At 43.6% G+C, this 21,177-nt stretch overlaps 1 protein-coding gene across 2 annotated transcripts in view; it reads right to left on the bottom strand.

Annotated features, from left to right (window-relative positions):
• AP4M1 (adaptor related protein complex 4 subunit mu 1) overlaps positions 1 to 21,177 on the bottom strand; it is a 61,179-nt gene that overhangs the window by 34,575 nt on the left and 5,427 nt on the right. For both annotated transcript variants that reach the window (XM_089663225.1, XM_089663226.1), the window contains exons 3-7: positions 18,699 to 18,787; positions 15,755 to 15,861; positions 15,578 to 15,674; positions 3,377 to 3,487; positions 3,182 to 3,262 (exon numbers count right to left, since the gene is read on the bottom strand). In XM_089663225.1, the coding sequence (XP_089519351.1) occupies positions 3,182 to 3,262; positions 3,377 to 3,487; positions 15,578 to 15,674; positions 15,755 to 15,861; positions 18,699 to 18,787 (485 nt within the window). The remainder of the gene's footprint in view (positions 1 to 3,181; positions 3,263 to 3,376; positions 3,488 to 15,577; positions 15,675 to 15,754; positions 15,862 to 18,698; positions 18,788 to 21,177) is intronic.

Raw genomic sequence — 21,177 nt, 5'->3', positions numbered from 1 at the left:
ACAGTGTCACCATGGTGACACTGTACTACTTGTGGGGGGTGATGAAGATTTTTTTTTTTTTTTTTACAGTGATTGCTTTTACACCCATATAGGATGTAAACGCAATCATTTCTCTTTCTGTCTGCATTCTTGCAGTCATTGAGAAATACTGAGTGAGCTGTGATTGGTCACAGCTTGTCACATGGTACAAGGCTGTTGTGAATAGCCTTGTACCATGTGACCTCGGTGATCATTCACAGATTTCACACGTAGTAAGCAATGATGTCACAAGTGACATCTTGCTTACTACTTTGCATGTGACCAATGATTGGCCAATCAGTGATCACATGATCGGGACCTCGTACAGAGGTCCCGTCCGACGATCGGCGTTTCACTGTGTCCGGAGGACACAGCGGGCACCGGATCGCAGTGCTGCTACCTCTCCTGAGCCAATACGCACTTTTGTTTGTCTCTAATTGGACGTGGTGGTGGTGCAGGTAACGACATCACCGCCCGCCTCTCCACCTCATCTAATCAGAGAATGCTTTGCATTCATTGAGGAAATGCAAAATGTTCAATGAATGACTCCCGTGCCAAATGGCCGACCTCCTGTGTTTACCACGGAAGCCCGGCAGCCCATCTACATGGGACCCAGAAGCTAGTGGAGATCACTTGACTAGGAATGCCTACTACAGTGATTTCCAGCTTCCAGGGGGATTGGCCAGGTGTGGAAAATGCATAGTTGGACCAATGTAACTAGCTAAAATTATCAATACCTGGAATTCATCTTTAAAGTTGACCCCTAAACCAGCCTTTTTCAACCAGGGTGCCTTCAGGTTTCTTCAGGGGTGCCTTGTCAAAATGCCTAAAAATTGCCCCAAAATTGTATACAAACCAGCAGGTGGATTAAGCCTTCCTTTCAGGTTTTCTTTGTGCACCATTACAACGTTTAAGCTGCCAACAACATAAAACATCAATAATGCCATCCGTTGATAAGGACATTGGGCACCTGCACAGCATCCTTGCTTGCCCCTCTCTGTCAGCACTGGGGTCACATTAGTGTGAGAAGAGAAACAACGGAATACTAATCAGTACCAGTGTCCAAAGGGTTATTGAGCTGTGGAAGAACAAATCACCTCTGACATGGGGTGTCCCACGTGTGCGGATGTTGCTGCCTTCTGTAAAACTATTTGTTTAGTTTTTACATTTTGTTAAAGGGTGCCTTGACTGAACAAAGGTTGAGAAATGCTGCCCTAAACATAAACCAACGCCATTTTTAATTTACTGCCATTATAGCTAAACACATATTTAAAATCTACAATGCCTCTTGTGCTCATGAGTGAATGACATGCATACAGTGAAGGAAATAAGTATTTGATCCCCTGCTGATGTTGAATGTTTGCCCACTCACAAAGAAATGATCGGTCTAAAAATCGAATGTTCGGTGTATTGTAACACTGAGAGACAGAATAGCAACAAAAAATTCAAAAGAAATGCATGTCTAACAAATGATGACTGATCTGCATGTTCATGAAGGAAATAAGTATTTGATCCCCTTCACAAAACATGACTTAGTACTTGGTGGCAAATCCCTTGTTGGCAATCACAGAGGTCAGTCGTTTCCTGGAGTTGGCCCCCAGGTTTGCCCACATCTCAGGAGGGATTTTGGCCCACTCCTCTTGGCAGATCCTCTCCAAGTCATTAAGGTTTGGTGGCTGACATTTGGCAACTCGAACTTTCAGCTCCCTCCACAGATTTTTCAATCGGATTAAGGTCTGGAGACTGGCTAGGCCACGCCAGGACCTTAATGTGTTTCTTCTTGAGCCGCTCCTTTGTTGCCTTGGCCGTGTGTTTTGGTTCATTGTCTTGCTGGAATACCCAACCATGACCCATTTTCAATGCCCTGTCTGAGGGAAGAAGGTTCTTACCCAAGATTTGAGGGTACATTGCCCCATCCATCGTCCCTTTGATGCGGTGCAGTTGTCCTGTCCCCTCAGCAGAAAAACACCCCCAAAGCAGAAAGTTTCCACCACCATGTTTCACAGTTGGGATGGTGTTCTTGGGGTCATAGGCAGCATTCCTCCTCTTGCAAACGCGGCAAGTTGAGTTGATACCAAAGAGCTCGACGTTGGTCTCATCTGACCACAACACTTTCCACCAGTCCTCCTCTGCATCATTCAGATGTTCAGTGGCAAACTTCAGATGGGCCTGGACATGTACTGCAGGATTTCAATCCTTGTCGGTGTAGTGTGTTACCAATTGTTTTCTTGGTGACTGTGGTCCCAGCTGCCTGGAGATCATTGACAAGATCCTCACGTGTAGTTCTGGGATGATTCCTCACTGTTTTCATGATCACTGACACTCCACGAGGTGAGATCTTGCATGATGCACCAGACCTAGGGAGACTGACAATTGTTTTGTGTTTCTTCCATTTGTGAATGATTGCACCAACTGTTGTCACCTTCTCACCAAGCTGCTTGGCGATAGTTTGGTAGCCCAGTCCAGCCTTGTGTAGGTCTACAATCTTGTCCCTGACATCCTTGGACAGCTCTTTGGTCTTTGCCATGGTGGAGAGTTTGAAATCTGATTGTTTGATTGCTCCTGTGGACAGTTGTCTTTTATACAGGTAACAAAATGAGATTAGCAGCACTCCCTTTAAGAGACTGCTTCTAATCTCAGCTTGTTACCTGTATGAAAGACACCTGGTAGCCAGAAATCCTGCTGAATGATAGGGGATCAAATACTTATTTCCCTCATGAACATGCAAATCAGTGCATCGTTTGTTAGACATGCATTTCTTTTTAATTTGTTTTTGCTATTCTGTCTCTCAGTGTTACAATACACCGAACATTCGATTGTTAGACTGATCATTTCTTTGTGAGTGGGCAAACATTCAAAATCAGCAGGGGATCAAATACTTATTTCCTTCACTGTAGGTGCAAGGAAGAGCCAGGCCAGATTCACCTGTAGGTGACTGCTCCACTATCTTTCTGCACTAGAGGAAGACAAGCCGTGAAGCCAGCCAAAGGGTGAGATGTTGGATGATGTACAATGAAGCACATTTCACATTTATTGTTTCTAGAGAAATTTACCCAAACTACGAGGTACATTATAATGTTCTAGGCTCAGCAAGTTGTATCAGCCTTTCTAAAACGGAGGAACCCCGGTGCAGAAAAGCTGAGTTAGAGTAAACCAAACTCACCAGCTGATGTCGCGAGGAGAGGACCGGCCGACTGGAAGCTGAGCTGGGAGCCACCTTGCTTTGTTGAGTCTCGGCTCCAAACTAAGGGTTGTCAGGTAGGGGAGAAAAACAAGTAAAGATGGGTGAAAAAAAAAAAAAAAAGTATTTGAGAAGAGACAGTATAGTGAACAGTGAGTGAATACTGCAACTTCTTACCAGCCCCACACTGCTCAGATCCAGCAGACTGAATGGTTTAATGACAACGGGATCACACTGGATGAAATTCTTCAGCATGTCTGTCGATGTTGTCTGGATGTACCCAGAATCCTGTGTGAGGAAAGTACAGTCAACCTAAAATCTAATGGTATACACAACTCAAGGGGCTTTTATAAGGTGTGATTTAACCATTAGCCGCCCGGCCAATGGCCGTTTGGCGGCTTCAAAAGTGCTTCGGCATTCCGGGTGCACGCCATTTGGCGTGCTCCCGCACATGCGCAGTTTGCGCTAATGCAGAGCCGCGCAGCAGCTCGATCTGTCATCGGCCGCGTACCTCGGACATGGCCGATGACAGATCTGAGTACCGGCCCCCGTTGCTGGTACCATGTGACCTATCACAGCAGGTCACATGACAGTTGTATACAATGGAAGGCTTCATTCATGCTATCCATTGTATACTAGTGCCTAGCTGTGAATGGTCACAGCTAATCACATGCACATGTCATGTGATTAGCTGTGACCAAATCACAGCTAGGCACAAAAAAAAAAAATAAAACCCTGAATGAATCGATGTCATTCAGGTAAATGCTTGCTTATAGCAAAGTAATTCTTTGCTATAAGCAAATTGTGTAAAAAAAAAAAAAATACTGATCACCTCCCCAAAGTAGTACAATGTTACTATGGTAACATTGTATTACTTTGGTCATAGTAAAATATGAAAAAAAAATCTTTAAAAAAAATAAAAAAAATGTAATACAAAAAAAAAATAACAAAAAAATAAAAAAAATATATATTTTTTTTTTCATACTGTCACCAGTCAGTGTCCCTGATCACCGCCATGCCAGTTATATGATGACGCTGTACTGCACTGGTGACAGTATGTAAAAAAAAAAATAGTGAAAATAATTTTTTTAATTTTTTCATTTTCCGAAAAATTATGACAAAAAAAATACAACTTCAAAAAACTCGCCATGCCTCTTATGAAGTACGTCGGACTGTCTACTCTGCAAAAAGGGGTCATTTGGGGGATATCTGTACTGTTCTGACATTTGGGGGATATCTGTACTGTTCTGACATTTGGGGGATATCTGTACTGTTCTGACATTTGGGGGATATCTGTACTGTTCTGACATTTGGGGATATCTGTACTGTTCTGACATTTGGGGGATATCTGTACTGTTCTGACATTTGGGGATATCTGTACTGTTCTGACATTTGGGGGATATCTGTACTGTTCTGACATTTGGGGGATATCTGTACTGTCCTGACATTTGGGGATATCTGTACTGTTCTGACATTTGGGGGATATCTGTACTGTCCTGACATTTGGGGGGATATCTGTACTGTCCTGACATTTGGGGGATATCTGTACTGTTCTGACATTCTTGGACCTCAAGAAATTAGATTGGCCGCCAGTACTTCAGGATTGATCAATATTCAGATCTATACCATAGTTTGTGAACTCTATAACTTTCCTACAAACTAAATAATACATCCTAATTTGGGTTATTTTCACCAAAGACATGGAGCAGAATACATCTCGGCCTAAATTTATGAAGAACAATTATTTATTTGTAAACTTTTATAACAGAAACAAAGAAAAACGTGTTTTGTTTTTCAAACTTTTTGGTCTTTTTTTGTTAATTTAGCAAAAAATAAAAACCCCAGCGGTGATTAAATACCACCAAAAGAAAGCTCTAGTTGTGTGAAGAAAATTATAAAATTTTAGTTTGTGTACAATGTTGTATGACCGCGCAATTGTCATTCAAAGTGTGAGAGCGCTGAAACCTGAAAACTGGCCTGGGCAGGAAGGTGTAAAATTGCCCGGTATTGAAATGGTTAAAGTGGCTGTAAACCCTTCCATACACCCAGTGAAGTGACTGGCACCAGGTGATACACAGAGATGAAACAAATCCTCCTACAGAAGTTGTACCTGTTCATCTACAACCATCTTTCCTCTATATCCATTCAAAGTGCAGAATTTACACAGGATCTCTCGGCTCTAAAAAAATTAAAAAAAAAAAAAAGGGGGGTGGGGAGCTGAAGTTACATCAGTGAGGAGAGCCCTGAGAGCTGATTGGAAGTGAGGGACGTCCCGTCCCCCCCTTCATACAGTACACAGGAACAGAGCTGAGGCTGTCATTCACAGGCTGTATCCTCCCCTATCACCTTTTTTCTCTTGGTGTCAGGAAAACTTGTCAGAAGTGACTCATGCTGACAGCAGAGGAAAAAGACAGCAGATAAAAATGACACTTAGTGCTCTAATTGAGACAAGTACACACTACAGTGGGATGTGCTTTGCTCATATTTCATGTCTGAGGTTTACAACCACTTTAAGGTAGGTAGGGCTGGATACAGTATAAGGCGGGTGTCGGCAACCCGCGGCTCCGGAGCCGCATGCGGCTCTTTTTCACCTTTCCTGCGGCTCCGGAGCACACTGCCCACCAGGTGACAGGCAATAGGGTCGGCAAGCCGCGGCTCTTTTAATGTAGATCTTCTGTGTGCCGGGCGCCCGCTGGCAAACATTGGCTGTCAGGATGTAGGCGGGGCAGCCCGGATGTAGGCGGGGCAGCGTGACGAACTCCTCTCCTCTCACAGTCCGCCCTGAAGACCAGAACGGCGCGGGAACCCAGCGAGAGGAACGCGCGGAGCAAAGGTAAGTGAATTCACACAATATGGGGAATGAATTACTATGGGGGATGAATTACTATAGGGGGGATGAATTACTATAGGGGGGATGAATTACTATAGGGGGGATGAATTACTACGGGGGATGAATTACTATAGGGGGGATGAATTACTATAGGGGGGATGAATTACTATGGGGGATGAATTACTACGGGGGATGAATTACTATAGGGGGGATGAATTACTATAGGGGGGATGAATTACTACGGGGGATGAATTACTACGGGGGATGAATTACTATAGGGGGGATGAATTACTACGGGGGATGAATTACTACGGGGGATGAATTACTATAGGGGGGATGAATTACTACGAGGGATGAATTACTACGGGGGATGAATTACTATAGGGGGGATGAATTACTATAGGGGGGATGAATTACTATATGGGGGATGAATTACTATAGGGGGGATGAATTACTATGGGGGATGAATTACTATATGAGGGATGAATTACTATATGGGGGATGAATTACTATATGGGGGATGTATTTTCAGTTTTAAAAATGTTTCTCTCAAAATAAATTTCAATCGTGGTTTTGGCGAGATTTGGCTCAGTTGAAAAAAAAGGTTGCCCACCACTGACCTAAGGCTATGATTGTGATTATGACGATACACTGTGGCCCTGATTAACCCTTTGCTTACTGGGCCCTTAAACCCCCTTCATGACCAGAGCGTTTTTTGCAATATATGCAGTGTCGGATTTGTTTTAAATGTTGCAATGGTTTTGCGGCTCCCAGCCTTTTTTTCCCTCTCGGAAATGGGTCCAAGTGGCTCTTTATGTCTTAAAGGTTGCAGACCCCTGGTATAAGGTAATGATTTAAGGTGACGCAAACACAGCAAACTCTGTACTCCTGCGTTGGGGATGGACTCGGCAAAGGCTAAGGTAACAATTCAGATGTCCTGGAATATGCACTCCCTGCTGCCCTCAACAGACCGGGGTAGTGCAAAGTCACTGGATACAAAGAAAACAAACAGAGAGCACACCGGCCTAGTGCATTATCGTAAAAAAATATTTATTAAAAGAATACAAAGTAAGTATCGTACTCACAAGTGACATACAGGACAAAGGCACATCACACTAAACAGCGGTGTCCAATCCACACTGCATATAAGTCCTAAAATGGAACCCTGGACTTCCAACTGGCTAACGCATTTCGAGGACTCAGCCTCTTCCTCAGAGCCAGTTGGAAGTCCAGGGTTCCATTTTTGGACTTATATGCAGTGTGGATTGGACACCGCTGTTTAGTGTGATGTGCCTTTGTCCTGTATGTCAATTGTGAGTACGATACTTCCCTGGTCTCCTCCTCCCACAAACGATTGCAAGACTTCTCCAGGTCCTCCCCCATCCTCTGGAACTCACTACCCCAATCCATCAGACTGTCACCTTCCCTCCTCACCTTCAGACGCTCCCTGAAAACCCATCTCTTCAGGGAAGCCTACCCCACCCTCACCTAACAGCCGCTCTCCTTCATTCCTCCTACCACTCCATCTCCCACAGCCACTTCCTCCTGTACCACTACCCCCTCCCTCCTAGATTGTAAGCTCGAAAGAGTAGGGCCCTCGAACCCCTCGTGTGCTGTTTGTTGTTGCTGTACTGTTTCATGTATTGTCCCCCCCTCTATTGTACAGCGCTGAGCAAACCCTTTGGCGCTATATAAACTCGATGTAATAATAATAATAATAATAATAATACTTACTTTGTATTATTTTAATAAATATTAATGCACTAGGCCGGTGCGCCCTCTTTTTGTTTTCTTTGTATCCAATGATTGAAGGTGAACCTGTGCTTTGTATGCAGGAAGAAAGAGCAGGTTTACTTTCATGTCAGCCCCCACCGTGCTTTATACTCATCTTCTATTTTCTCCTCCATTGCTCCCTTTGGCCATCAGGAGTGAAAATCAATACTAGGTGTGACGATCGCGGTGTCAGACCCCTGACCCTCTCACCAAACTCTTGACTGAAGGATTAGCCAATCTAAAACCGCGATGTCACGTGCGTAACAATGCCACGCCCAGCTGCACCCTGCACAACGATTTTCCAGCTAATTGGACCACAATCTATGTGCCGCAGCCTGGGAGCGATTGTTACTGGGTCAGGTTAATTACGCAATTAACCCTTCACACTGCCACCACTTCCTTTTTGTACAGTGAAAGAGGAAACTCACAATCTCAGCAATAACACTATAATGGTTGAGATAATCGTCTGTATAACACAGTCACCGCAGGCCGGTTATACAGAGGGTTAAACAAACACAGTAGCGCTCTTTTAGAGGCAGGAATTTGTAAATTGCAATAAGGAGCTATAGAAACAGTTCAACACTTTCAGAAGGAAAGATTTATTACTAAAAGGTCAAAAGGGTACAATAAAAATATTTACAGAAAAAAGATGTAACCAATATATATATAAATATACAGAGAACAACAGCACAGCAAAGAGATAACAGAGAGAAGTTAAAGGGTTAAGGTACTTGCCAAAGTCCTGGGTTAGCAGATCAAGTTTCAGAGTGAAAGGGTATGGGTCTCCCCAGGTGGTTCTGATGTTAAAAGGGAGAATTCTTCAACTTAACTTTCTAAGGCCTAACAGCCCATTTTGCAGTTCCCTAGCAGGGGGTGTCTCTGAAGTCAAGGACCAATGCCCCGTTTAGGGAGGGATCGTCTGGGCGTAGCCCTAAGCTAGAACTGAAATCTCTTGTAGTTCATATTTTGGCTCATAACTTTCCCTGTGCACAAGTGACATTCCACCCGCGGGTAGATTATTATGCAGACACATCTGAGGAATGATTAGATATGAAATATGAAATTATACACTAAATGGTTCAAGAGATCTACTTTTCTGCTTTCCTATGTATTCCAGCCAAGGACCTTTCAAACTGTTTGTCTCCTCGTGGCCAATCTGACGATATGCCTGGTTTTTATGTAAGTCTCTCATATTGCAAGTTATGAGACATAGGGGAAAAATGGATTTTAAAAGTGTTATCTGGTTCGTGCTTCTCTGAAATGTCTTTGAACTCCTGGGAAGGCTTGCGTTATCTTTTACCAGGTGCCAGATTGCACAGCTCTCTTAGACAACCAGGCGTTTCAGCTCAAAAATGTTTTATAGCTCTGGGGCTCCCTGCTGTGCCCTGGCCGGCCTGTGACACTCCCAACACACAGGCCATATGTCAATGTGTATGAACAGAGAGGAAGGGGGAGAATGATGGGGCAAAATGGAGACTGCCCAGCAAAATGGAAGGCTGCGTCCTTCACTGCGTGTACGCTTGTTACACTAGGCACTTCTAGGTATGGGGTCCATGCGACTCTCTCACCTTTCCCCAACATAACATGGCTGCTGATCGGCGATTGGTCACTCCCCATCACATGGGGTGGAAAGAGCTCTTACCCTCCCTGAGTAAACTCCAACTGGAATTGACTTGGGACTTACACAGAGCTTCTTCTCACCCCCACTGGCAAAGCCGGCTTTAAAGCAAACCTGTTGCTTTGCCCTTTAAAAGGCAAATCAAAGGTTCACTAAGAATCTAAAAGCACAAAGTAACAAGTCAAAGGCTGGGGCTGAGAGTCAACATTTATGGAGCACCTCAAGTCCTCCTGGGGAGCTAAGGAGGATGAGGAAAGATATGTTGCCCTGTGGTAAATTTTCTTCCATAGAAACATGCGGAGCACCAAGGGCTATGGGATGTCTCAGCACCTAAAGTATTACTCCTGTCCATATTTTTTTTATTAGTTTTGGAGAAAGTGAGGAAGATTAGCACCTCGGATAGGATTTTACTACTATAGGTTTGCATTTTGAGATTTCCCTTCATTTTCTCTTGGGTCACCAAGGCAAGAAGTCAAAAGAATCCTTCCAACTGCAACATAGACAGCAAGAGTGAGGAACAACAAGACCATCTGTAGGGTTTCCGTTCCCCATTGAAGAGATCTTTTTCACTTTCTGTTGTGTCATAGATACAGAAGAAGTAGGTTGTAACTTTTCACAGATCTGGGGGGTGGATACAGTTCTACTTACACTCAAATCAGCTGTGCTAAAATGCACTGTTCTTTATAAGTGATGCTTCTATAGGATTGAATGGGTATCTGACACCACATCCATTAACACATACTCTACAAGACAAAGGAGGTTCCATTGCTCCCTAGCCCTGTATGAGTCCCATCTTTGGACACTGAGTGCCAAAGCCAAGCAGAATACCGGACTGCCAAACCAGGCAGGGGCTTGTCTCCACCCCAAACTATCTGTGAATCTAAAAGGAAGAAGCCAGTGGCCTGCCATAAAATCCTTTGTTGCTCAAACTTGATTGTTAAAGACAAATAAAAAAAAAAAGGCCAATCTGGGACTTCCTCCCTCACAATTGACCCAAACTGGGCTTACTCAGAGATTTCTCTACAACTGAGCTCCATCTGGGTGTAGAGTATCAGAGGATCAATAAAGATTTACCTACAAAAGCAATTTATGAGGACTCACCAGCTTCTTTGGTTTGGAACCACCCTACAAGGTTGGCAACCTGTCCCTTTGATTGCTGGCAGAGAAATATTTGGGTTCCTCAAAATTCCCACAAGGCATCAAGGCCTAGGCGAGTAGCCGGAAGGTGAGTAACTACAGGGGTGTGGAATTTTTGAAAAAACTACTTGTCCATGGACCAGGGGCGGACTGACAACTCATGGGGGCCCGGGCAATAGGGGATCATGGGGCCCCTGTGTCCTTGCCCAAACTCAAAAAAGCCTATGAAAAAGGTACCAGGGGCATCTTATGGGGCCCCCTACTGAGCCCGGGCCCTCGGGCAGTGCCCGAGTTTCCAAATGGTCAGTCCGCCCCTGGTCCAGGGACTAAATCGGGGCCCCAATCTACTTGTCCAGATACATGACAATCTATTTGTCCAGATAAAAAAAAAATTAATCAAAATCGTATTTCAAACGGAGGTGATATTAGGAATGTCTGGGGCTTTTAAACTCTTCACACCGGCCGAACGCAAATGTGCGGCCTCCCGGCGTTTGGGCCTAGACACCGAGCGACCGCACATTTGTGTTCTATTAAAAAAGAACATATGTGCTGAGAGCACGCACCCTGCGCGCTCCCAGCACACCTGTCCAGTACTCACGGAAAGGTCCCGATCTCCTCTTTTGATCGGGACCTTTCCAGATCATGTGACGGCGTGTCACGGCGGTCACATGACCTTAAACCCTGCCCTGCCTCCCGGCTTCTGAAACCCTTAAAGGGCTGGGAGGCGCCAGCGTGAAGGGGTTAAAAACAAAAGGGGCTTTATGGCGACTTAAACGTGTAATATTTTTAACATTGCGCTGTTTATTTCCTCCTCCACTCCCTGCCTGTCTCTAGCACCGCACCCGGGGACTAGCAGAGGGGGGGGAGACCTTGCAGTGTGATGACTGATTGGCTGCTCATCAGGAAAGGGCGGGTCAGGGCTTATACTTTATCCCTTTCACTGCCAGAGCCATTTTTGCATTTTTTGCACAAAAATCATTTTGAAGATTACGTAAAATCCCCAAACATGTTATGTTTTCTGAAAGCAGAGACCCTAGAGAATAAAAAAGCAGTAGTTCCAATGTTTTATGTCACATGAATTTACTGCAAAAGAGAGGCTGGCACTGCGTGGACGCAATCGGCAGCAGCGCTGCCGCCCACATGCTTCCATCTGACAGGTGAGCCCGCTGCTTGCCCGCAGCAGGGCTGAAGGCGAAAAAAACCTACCTGCCCGGCACCCGGAACTGCATGTCCCGGGCATCAGGAATTACACATTCCTGTTTAGTGTATCATTAACCATTGGCTTTTTCCTTTTTTCATCCATCTCAGCGATTCTCATCTCCTACAGCTTCTTTGCAGCCACTTCCTGTAAACACTCCAGTGATGGCTGTATGGGATTTCTCAGGACAGGTTTCCTGATGGCGACTACAGCAAACCATGCCTGTATAATGTGTTGAAGTGGGCACTTGTAGTCTCCATCGGAAGACCGGGTGACAGGGCAATACAATTGGGAGAGGTGCAGAGCATTATCACCCCATGACAGGAAGCGGCTATAACAAGGACCTTTGTGGCAGGATCACCAGGGATCCTTTTATTAAAAAAAAAAAAAAAAAAAACTGCACATTTCTAAAAATATTGAAAATTACTTTTGAACTTACATACAGTTGTGTCCAAAATTATTCAACCCCCAATGCTGTAAAGGGGTTTAGGGACTATAGTGTACATTTGGAATTGTATTCAGAATCAAATCCTACAAGGACGTTGTAACTACCCAAATGCAACTAAAATGACATCAATTGTTTATGTAATACAGTAGTAAATGGTTCTTATGTGGTTTCTTCATTGCCACAATTATTCAACCCCTTAAAGACTACCACTCTGAAGAACAGAGGTTCATACAGGTGCTTTCCATCAGGTATTGAAAACACCTGTGGATGTCACCGAGCAGCAATCAAGCATAATAAGCACCAATTAGGCAGCTTTAAAATGACTGTGATACTCAGCTCCTTCTAGACATTTACTGGTGTGGTTACAAACATGGTGAAGGCAAGAGAATGGTCCAGGAAGACAAGAGAAGAGGTGATTTCTCTTCACAGGAAGGGCAATGGCTATAAGAAGATTGCAAAGATGTTAAACATACCAAGAGACACCTTAGGAAGCATCATTCGCAAATTCAAGGCAAAGGGCACTGTTGAAACGCTACCTGGTCGTGGCAGAAAGAAGATGCTGACTTCGACTGCTGTGCGCTACCTGAAGCGTAGAGTGGAGAGAAGTCCCCGTGTGACTGCTGAGGAACTGAGAAAAGATTTGTCAGATGTGGGTACAGAAGTTTCAGCCCAGACAATAAGACGCACACTGCGTAATGAAGGCCTCCGTGCCAGAACTCCCAGGCGTACCCCCTTGCTGTCTCCAAAGAATAAGAAGAGTCGACTGCAGTATGCCAAAAGCCATGTGGACAAACCACAAAAGTTGTGGGATAGTGTTCTGTGGACTGATGAAACAAAATTAGAACTGTTTGGGCCCATGGATCAACGCTATGTTTGGAGGAGGAAGAACAAGGCCTATGATGAAAAGAACACCTTGCCTACTGTGAAGCATGGTGGAGGGTCAATCATGCTTTGGGGCTGTTTTGCTTCTGCAGGTACAGGGAAGCTTCAGCGTGTGCAAGGTACCATGAATTCTCTTCAGTACCAGGAGATATTGGATGGAAACGTGATGCAGTCCGTCACACACCTGAGGCTTGGGAGACGTTGGACCTTTCAACAGGACAATGATCCCAAGCATACCTCCAAGTCCACTAGAGCATGGTTGCAGAGGAAAGGCTGGAACATTTTGGAGTGGCCATCGCAGTCACCAGACTTAAATCCGATTGAGAACCTCTGGTGGGACTTAAAGAAAGCAGTTGCAGTGCGCAAGCCTAAGAATGTGACTGAACTGGAGGCCTTTGCCCATGAAGAATGGGCGAAGATACCCGTAGATCGCTGCAAGACACTTGTGTCAAGCTATGCTTCACGTTTAAAAGCTGTTATAACTGTAAAAGGATGCTGTACTAAGTACTAAGATTGAATGTCACTTGGGGGTTGAATAAAACTGATAATGCTGTGAGCACAGAAAAGACATTTGTGGTTATTTCATTATAACTGTTATGTTATATTTGTCTGACCTACAAGTGCCTCTTTAATGTAAATGTAAGCAAGATGACTGAATGATCAAAAGCAATGTCAAACTGGCCAAAACACTCAATTTCAGTGGGGGTTGAATAATTTTGGACACAACTGTATATTAAAGTGTGAGAGGTGAGCCCTCCTGCTTGCCCGCAGCAGGGCTGAAGGTAGAAAATAAAACGACCTGCCCGGCACCCCGGAACTACATGTCCCAGGCATCGGGCGATAGGAATCCAACATCTCTGAACTAGATCTAAATCCCAAGGTGCACCACCCAGAGAAAGAGTTATTTCACCAGTGCTTCACATCCCTCATGTTTAACCATTTCAATACCGGGCAATTTTACACCTTCCTGCCCAGGCCATTTTTCAGGTTTCAGCGCTCTCACACTTTGAATGACAATTGCGCGGTCATACAACATTGTACCCAAACTAAAATTTTATCATTTTCTTCACACAACTAGAGCTTTCTTTTGGTGGTATTTAATCACCGCCGGGGTTTTTATTTTTTGCTAAATTAACAAAAAAAGGCCAAAAATTTTGAAAAAAAAACACATTTTTCTTTGTTTCTGTTATAAAAGTTTACAAATAAATAATTGTTCTTCATAAATTTAGGCCGAGATGTATTCTGCTACATGTCTTTGGTGAAAATAACCCAAATTAGGATGTATTATTTAGTCTGTAGGAAGGTTATAGAGTTCACAAACTATGGGATAGATCTCAAAATTGATCAATCCTGAAGTACTGGCGGCCAATCTAATTTCTTGAGGTCCAAGAATGTCAGAACAGTACAGATATCCCCAAATGTCAGAACAGTACAGATATCCCCCAAATGTCAGAACAGTACAGATATCCCCCAAATGTCAGAACAGTACAGATATCCCCCAAATGTCAGAACAGTACAGATATCCCTCAAATGACCCCTTTTTGCAGAGTAGACAGTCCGACGTACTTCATAAGAGGCATGGCAAATTTTTGAAGTTGTATTTTTTTTGTCATAATTTTTCGGAAAATGAAAAAATTAAAAAAATAATTTTCACTATTTTTTTTTTACATACTGTCACCAGTGCAGTACAGCGTCATCATATAACTGGCATGGCGGTGAACAGAGACACTGACTGGTGACAGTATGAAAAAAAAAAATATATATATATATTTTTTTTTAATTTTTTTTTTTTTTTTATTATTTTTAATTTTTTATTACTTTTTTTTAAGATTTTTTTTTCATATTTTACTATGACCAAAGTAGTACAATGTTACCATAGTAACATTGTACTACTTTGGGGAAGTGATCAGTATTTCTTTTTTTTTTTTTTTTACACAATTTGCTTATAGCAAAGAATTACTTTGCTATAAGCAAGCATTAAACTGAATGAAATCGATTCATTCAGCTTTTTTTTTTTTTTTTTTTTGTGCTTAGCTGTGATTTGGCCACAGCTAATCACATGACATGTGCATGTGATTAGCTGTGACCATTCACATGACATGTGCATGTGATTAGCTGTGACCATTCACAGCTAGGCACTAGTATACAATGGATGGCATGAATGAACCATTCCATTGTATACAACTGTCATGTGACCTGCTGTGATTGGTCACAGCAGGTCACATGGTACCAGCAACGGGAGCCGGTACTCGGATCTGTCATCGGCCGTGTCCGAGGTACACGGCCGGTGACAGATCGCGCTGCTGTGCCGCTCTGCATTAGCGCAAACTGCGCATGTGCGGGAGCACGCCAAATGGCGTGCACCCGGAATGCAGCAACACTTTTGAAGCCGCCAAACGGCCATTGGCCGGGCGGCTAATGGTTAAAAACACTACATTTGTAAATTTCCAGGCAGAGAACTACACATATAAAACAACTAGATGACCACTTACTAGAACCTCATCCAGGAGTTCATAGATCAGAGCAAAGTTGAGCCGGACCACAGACTCGCTAAGGTCCCCACAATAATCGCGAATCAGGGAAGCCAGCCTAGGACCAAAGAGAGAGGAACAGGTTGGCTACAATCCATCATATATCAATTTACAGAGCATTGACAGGCAAAAACCCACCGGTTCAGAAGATCGATATACAAGAAGGGAGAGTCACTGGAACTGATGTTTATGACAAAGTATAGACCTTGGTGTCGAGTGTGAATAAAGTGGCACCCTTCATGTTCCTGGAGGAGACAGAAGACAAAGGTCACTGGATATCAGACTCAACCTGAAAGTTTTTTTGTCCATACTTCTCTTGTGGGTCATAGAGATGCAATTACTTTTGCTCTCCTGTGACCCAGAATCAGCTGACAGCAGACTAAATTCTGCTGTTGGCTGATATCACAGAGCCACTCCAGGCTTTAGAAGGATCCCGACTATATTGTCGGTATTTACTCGCAAGCATACCTGACAGCTGCCTCAGCCTCTCAACACGCAGATGAGTGCTGCAGCTAGCCATTCCCACCCCCTCCACAGCCCAGCACTCCAGTGAGCACTATAGGGGCTGGGCAGAGAGCGGTGACTGACGGTGTCTGCTCAGAGCTGAAAAAGGACAGTTGAGGTCATGTGATCACTCAGTTCTCAGGCTTAGAACAAGCAAGGGGCAGCTGCAGCACTTTACCAATGCTGCAGCATGGAGGTGAGTATGTATGTTTGTGTTTTTACATACCCCCAAACTTCTCTGTTAAAGTGATAAGTTTCATGTGTGTAAAGCTCCAGGCAAATAGTTAAATACACCAATGGAGTACATTAAAGTGGTACTAAACCCCGGACCCTGCATTCACTATATCCGGTCTCCCCGGACCCTGCATTCACTATATCCGGTCTCCCCGGACCCTGCATTCATTATATCTGGTCTCCCGGGACCCTGCATTCACTATATCCGCTCTCCCGGGACCCTGCATTCACTATATCCGCTCTCCCCGGACCCTACATTCACTATATCCGCTCTCCCGGGACCCTGCATTCACTATATCCGGTCTCTCCGGACCCTGCATTCACTATGTCCGGTCTCCCCGGACCCTGCATTCACTATATCTGGTCTCCCCGGACCCTGCATTCACTATGTCCGGTCTCCCCGGACCCTACATTCACTATATCCGGTCTCCCCGGACCCTGCATTCACTATGTCCGGTCTCCCCGGACCCTGCATTCACTATATCTGGTCTCCCCGGACCCTGCATTCACTATGTCCGGTCTCCCCGGACCCTGCATTCACTATATCTGGTCTCCCCGGACCCTGCATTCACTATGTCCGGTCTCCCCGGACCCTACATTCACTATATCTGGTCTCCCCGGACCCCGTATTCACTATATCCGGTCTCCCCGGACCCTGCATTCACTATATCTGGTCTCCCCGGACCCCGCATTCACTATATCCGGTCTCCCCGGACCCCGTATTCACTATATCCGGTCTCCCCAGTCCCTGTATTCACTATATCTGGTCTCCCCAGACCCTTCATTCACCATTTCCGGGCTCCCTGGACCCTGCATTCACTATATCTGGTCTCCCAGGACCCTGCATTCACTATATCTGGTCTCCCAGGACCCTGCATTCACTATATCTGGTCTCCCCGGACCCTGCATTCACTATATCCGGTCTCCCGGGACCCTGCATTCACTATATCCGCTCTCCCTGGACCCTGTATTCACTATATCAGCTCTCCCCAGACCCTGCATTCACTATATCCGGTCTCCCCGGACCCTGCATTCACTATATCTGGTCTCCCCGGACCCCGCATTCACAATATCTGGTCTCCCCGGACCCTGCATTCACTATATCTGGTCTCCCCAGACCCTGCATTCACTATATCTGGTCTCCCCGGACCCTGCATTCACTATATCCGGTCTCCCCGGACCCCGCATTCACTATATCTGGTCTCCCCGGACCCTGCATTCACTATATCCGGTCTCCCCGGACCCCGCATTCACTATATCTGCTCTCCCCGGACCCTGCATTCTTTATATCTGGTCTCCCCGGACCCTGCATTCACTATATCTTGTTACCCACAGTACACAGAACATGGAAATGCAATTATTTTAGTAAATATAAACTGCTAAATACCTTTTCTCATCAGCAGTATAGAGCAGTCTTGTAACTTCTATCAGTGTCCAGCAGAGCACTGGATAAAACTTGTAGGAGTAGTTTTCATTCTCCCGATTGTCCTATGAGGCTGCATAACCCCTGACCTCTGTCTGGACAGCGCTGATTGGCCCTGTGCTGATCACATGCACTCACCCAAGAAAAAAAAAAACCTCTCTAGCACTGGTGGGTGGCACTGATAGGCAGCACTGATGGGCACTGGTGGGAGGCACTTGTGGGTGGCACTGCTGGGCACTGATCATCAGTGCCCTGATGATCGGTGCCGATCCGTCCTCTGACAATTGCTGGCTATCGGCAGTACTTTCCTCACACTGTGACAGTCTGAGGAAAGTGCAGCCGACAACCAGCAACTGCATTTACCGGTGATCTGCTCTGTCATTGGACACAGCTGATCACGTAGTAAAAGGCCGCTGTGATTGGAATTTTGCCACAGCATGTGATCAGCTGTGTCTGTAGGACACAGTGATCACGGAGATCACCGGGTGCGCTCCCCCAGGGGCACGTGGGAGGACGTCATATGACGCCCTCCCAGACAACCGCGCTGTAGCCGTCATTCGGCTATAACATGGTTGGCAAGTGGCTAAAAATGAATGGGCTGCCAACTGGCTAACACAATGCCAACAGGCTGACTCAATTCACAAAGCTTTAACACTCTGTTTTCAGCCATGTACCTGTCGTGCTCGGATGTCATTGAACCATGGAAACTTTTTTGAAAATAATGATCCATATCCTGGTGTGTTGGCTTCGTGGGTTGAGTCCAATGCATGTCAGCACGTGATATGATGCCCCTGTTAGTGTCTGAATAATCCTTTACACATAGGTGCCCCAACTAGAACTGCATACTTTAGGCCGAGAAACTGTAAACATCAAAAAGCTTTACATTTTTTAAACTGTATGGATTTATGAAAGGAAACTCACCATAACCACAGGAGCTTGGTCAGAAGGAAGAGAGGAGAGCTTCAGATAGAGGCCATCAGCCAGGTTGGTGTATGCAGATGACCCGCGGTCTGAGAAAAATTGTAAGGAACTAACAGCAACTTCTCGTCCAAGACCACAGACAGATGAAGAACGCAGAACAGACACTGAATAATAACATTGAATGCCAAAAAGGTGAGGAAAAATGTTTCAAATTTAAAGTGGTTCTCCATTCCCTGACAATCTCAGGTATGGTGACCTCATCTCCTAGGATCAGGGGTCTTATACTCAATGGTACCGTTCCTTGCTGACTATCGCCTACTCTGCTCACTTTTAGGCGATCTCTGAAAACCTATTTCTTCAGGGAAGCCTATCCTGCCCTCAGCTAATAATGGAATCTTCTACTCCTCCTACCAGTCCATCCCCCACAATTATTACCTTCTGTACCACTAGCCCCTCCCTCTTAGATTGTAAGCTCCAAGGATCAGGGCCCTCCTATCCCTCTTGTATTGAACTGTATTGTTGCTGTATTGTCTCCCTTTATATTGTAAAGCGCTGAGCAAACTGTTGGCGCTATATAAATCCTGTATAATAATAATAATATATAAATCCTGTATTATAATAATAATAATAATATATAAATCCTGTATAATAATAATATATAAATCCTGTATTATAATAATAATAATAATATATAAATCCTGTATAATAATAACAATAATATATAAATCCTGTATAATAATAATATATAAATCCTGTATAATAATAACAATAATATATAAATCCTGTATAATAATAATATATAAATCCTGTATAATAATAATAATAATATATAAATCCTGTATAATATTAATATATAAATCCTGTATAATAATAATAATAATATATAAATCCTGTATAATAATAATATATAAATCCCGTATAATAATATATAAATCCTGTATAATAATAATACACTACACTCTATTAACAATATGTCCTCTTCTACACTGCTTAGTCAATTTTTTTTTTTTTAAATTCATCGGATAGCAGAAAATCCCATCCATAGGAATAAATGGGGCCACAGTGCATGTGTGGGGACATTTTTGCATAAACAGCTGTGCAGCGCCAGGCAGAGCTGCAGGCGGGCCGCAAGGTAAATAACCTGGTAACTATCCTTAACCGCTTGCCCTCCAGAGAATTTACCCCCCTTCCTGACCAGGCCATATTTTGCGATACGGCGCTCTGACAGTTGCGCTGTCATGCAATGCTGCACCCAAATGAAATTTATGTCCTTTTTCCCCCCACAAATTTAGCTTTCTTTCGGTGGTATTTGATCGCCTGTGTGTTTTTTATTCTGTGCGCTATAAACAAAACAACAAAAACGACAATTTTAAGAAAAAAATATTTTTTTTACTTTTTTGCTATTAAACAGTAAAAAAATAAAAAAAAAACAAATTTTGTCATAAATTTAGGCCAAAATGTATTCTGCTCTCCTTATGCTTATTCCCAATACATGGAAATAATTATTTACGTGAAAGTTATATCATTTACAAGATGGCGGTATATATACTGGAATTTTTATTTATTTATTTTTTACTAATAATGGCAGCGATCAGCGACTTATTGCGAAACTGCGGTGGGCACTCTGACATTGGTGGGGGAACTGCTAATAAAAAGCACGGACACAGTACTAATGACACTGGGCAGGAAGGGGTTAACATCTGGGGAGATCAAAGGGTTAACTGTGTGCTGTTTCACATTATGTGCTGTATGTGCTATGCACAGCCATATGAAGCAGTGTGCAGGAGCTGACAGGGGAGAGATCTGTGTTGTTTAAATACAGCTCTCTCCCCCCGTCAGTATCACTGGGTGCCGGGAGTAATCATCGGTTGGGAGACAGTGATTGATAGCCGAGGCCGCAAATAGTGGCGCAGGTAGGGCACGTGCGCGCCCCCTATTTGGAACTGCAAAATCACGTATATATATCTTAGATTGTAAGCTCCAACGATCAGGGCCCTCCTATCCCTCTTGTATTGAACTGTATTGTCTCCCGTTATATTGTAAAGTGCTGAGCAAACTGTTGGTGCCATATAAATCCTGTATAATGATAATAATATATAAATCCTGTTTAATAATAATATATAACTCCTGTATAATAATAATATATAAATCCTGTATAATAATAATATATAAATCCTGTATAATAATATATATAAATCCTGTATAATAATAATAATATATAAATCCTGTTTAATAATAATATATAACTCCTGTATAATAATAATATATAAATCCTGTATAATAATAATATATATAAATCCTGTATAGTAATAATTATATATAAATCCTGTATAATAATAATATATAAATCCTGTATAATAATAATATATAAATCCTGTATAATAATAATATATAAATCCTGTATAATAATAATATATAAATCCTGTATAATATTAATAACAATAATAATAATAACACATGATTTTGCGCACCTGTGTTG

Source organism: Staurois parvus, unplaced genomic scaffold (assembly GCF_062004578.1).
Source record: "Staurois parvus isolate SC_StPar_1 unplaced genomic scaffold, SC_StPar_1.0 ptg001642l, whole genome shotgun sequence".
In the NCBI taxonomy this organism is placed as follows: domain Eukaryota; kingdom Metazoa; phylum Chordata; class Amphibia; order Anura; family Ranidae; genus Staurois; species Staurois parvus.
This window is presented reverse-complemented; position numbering and strand designations above follow the sequence as displayed.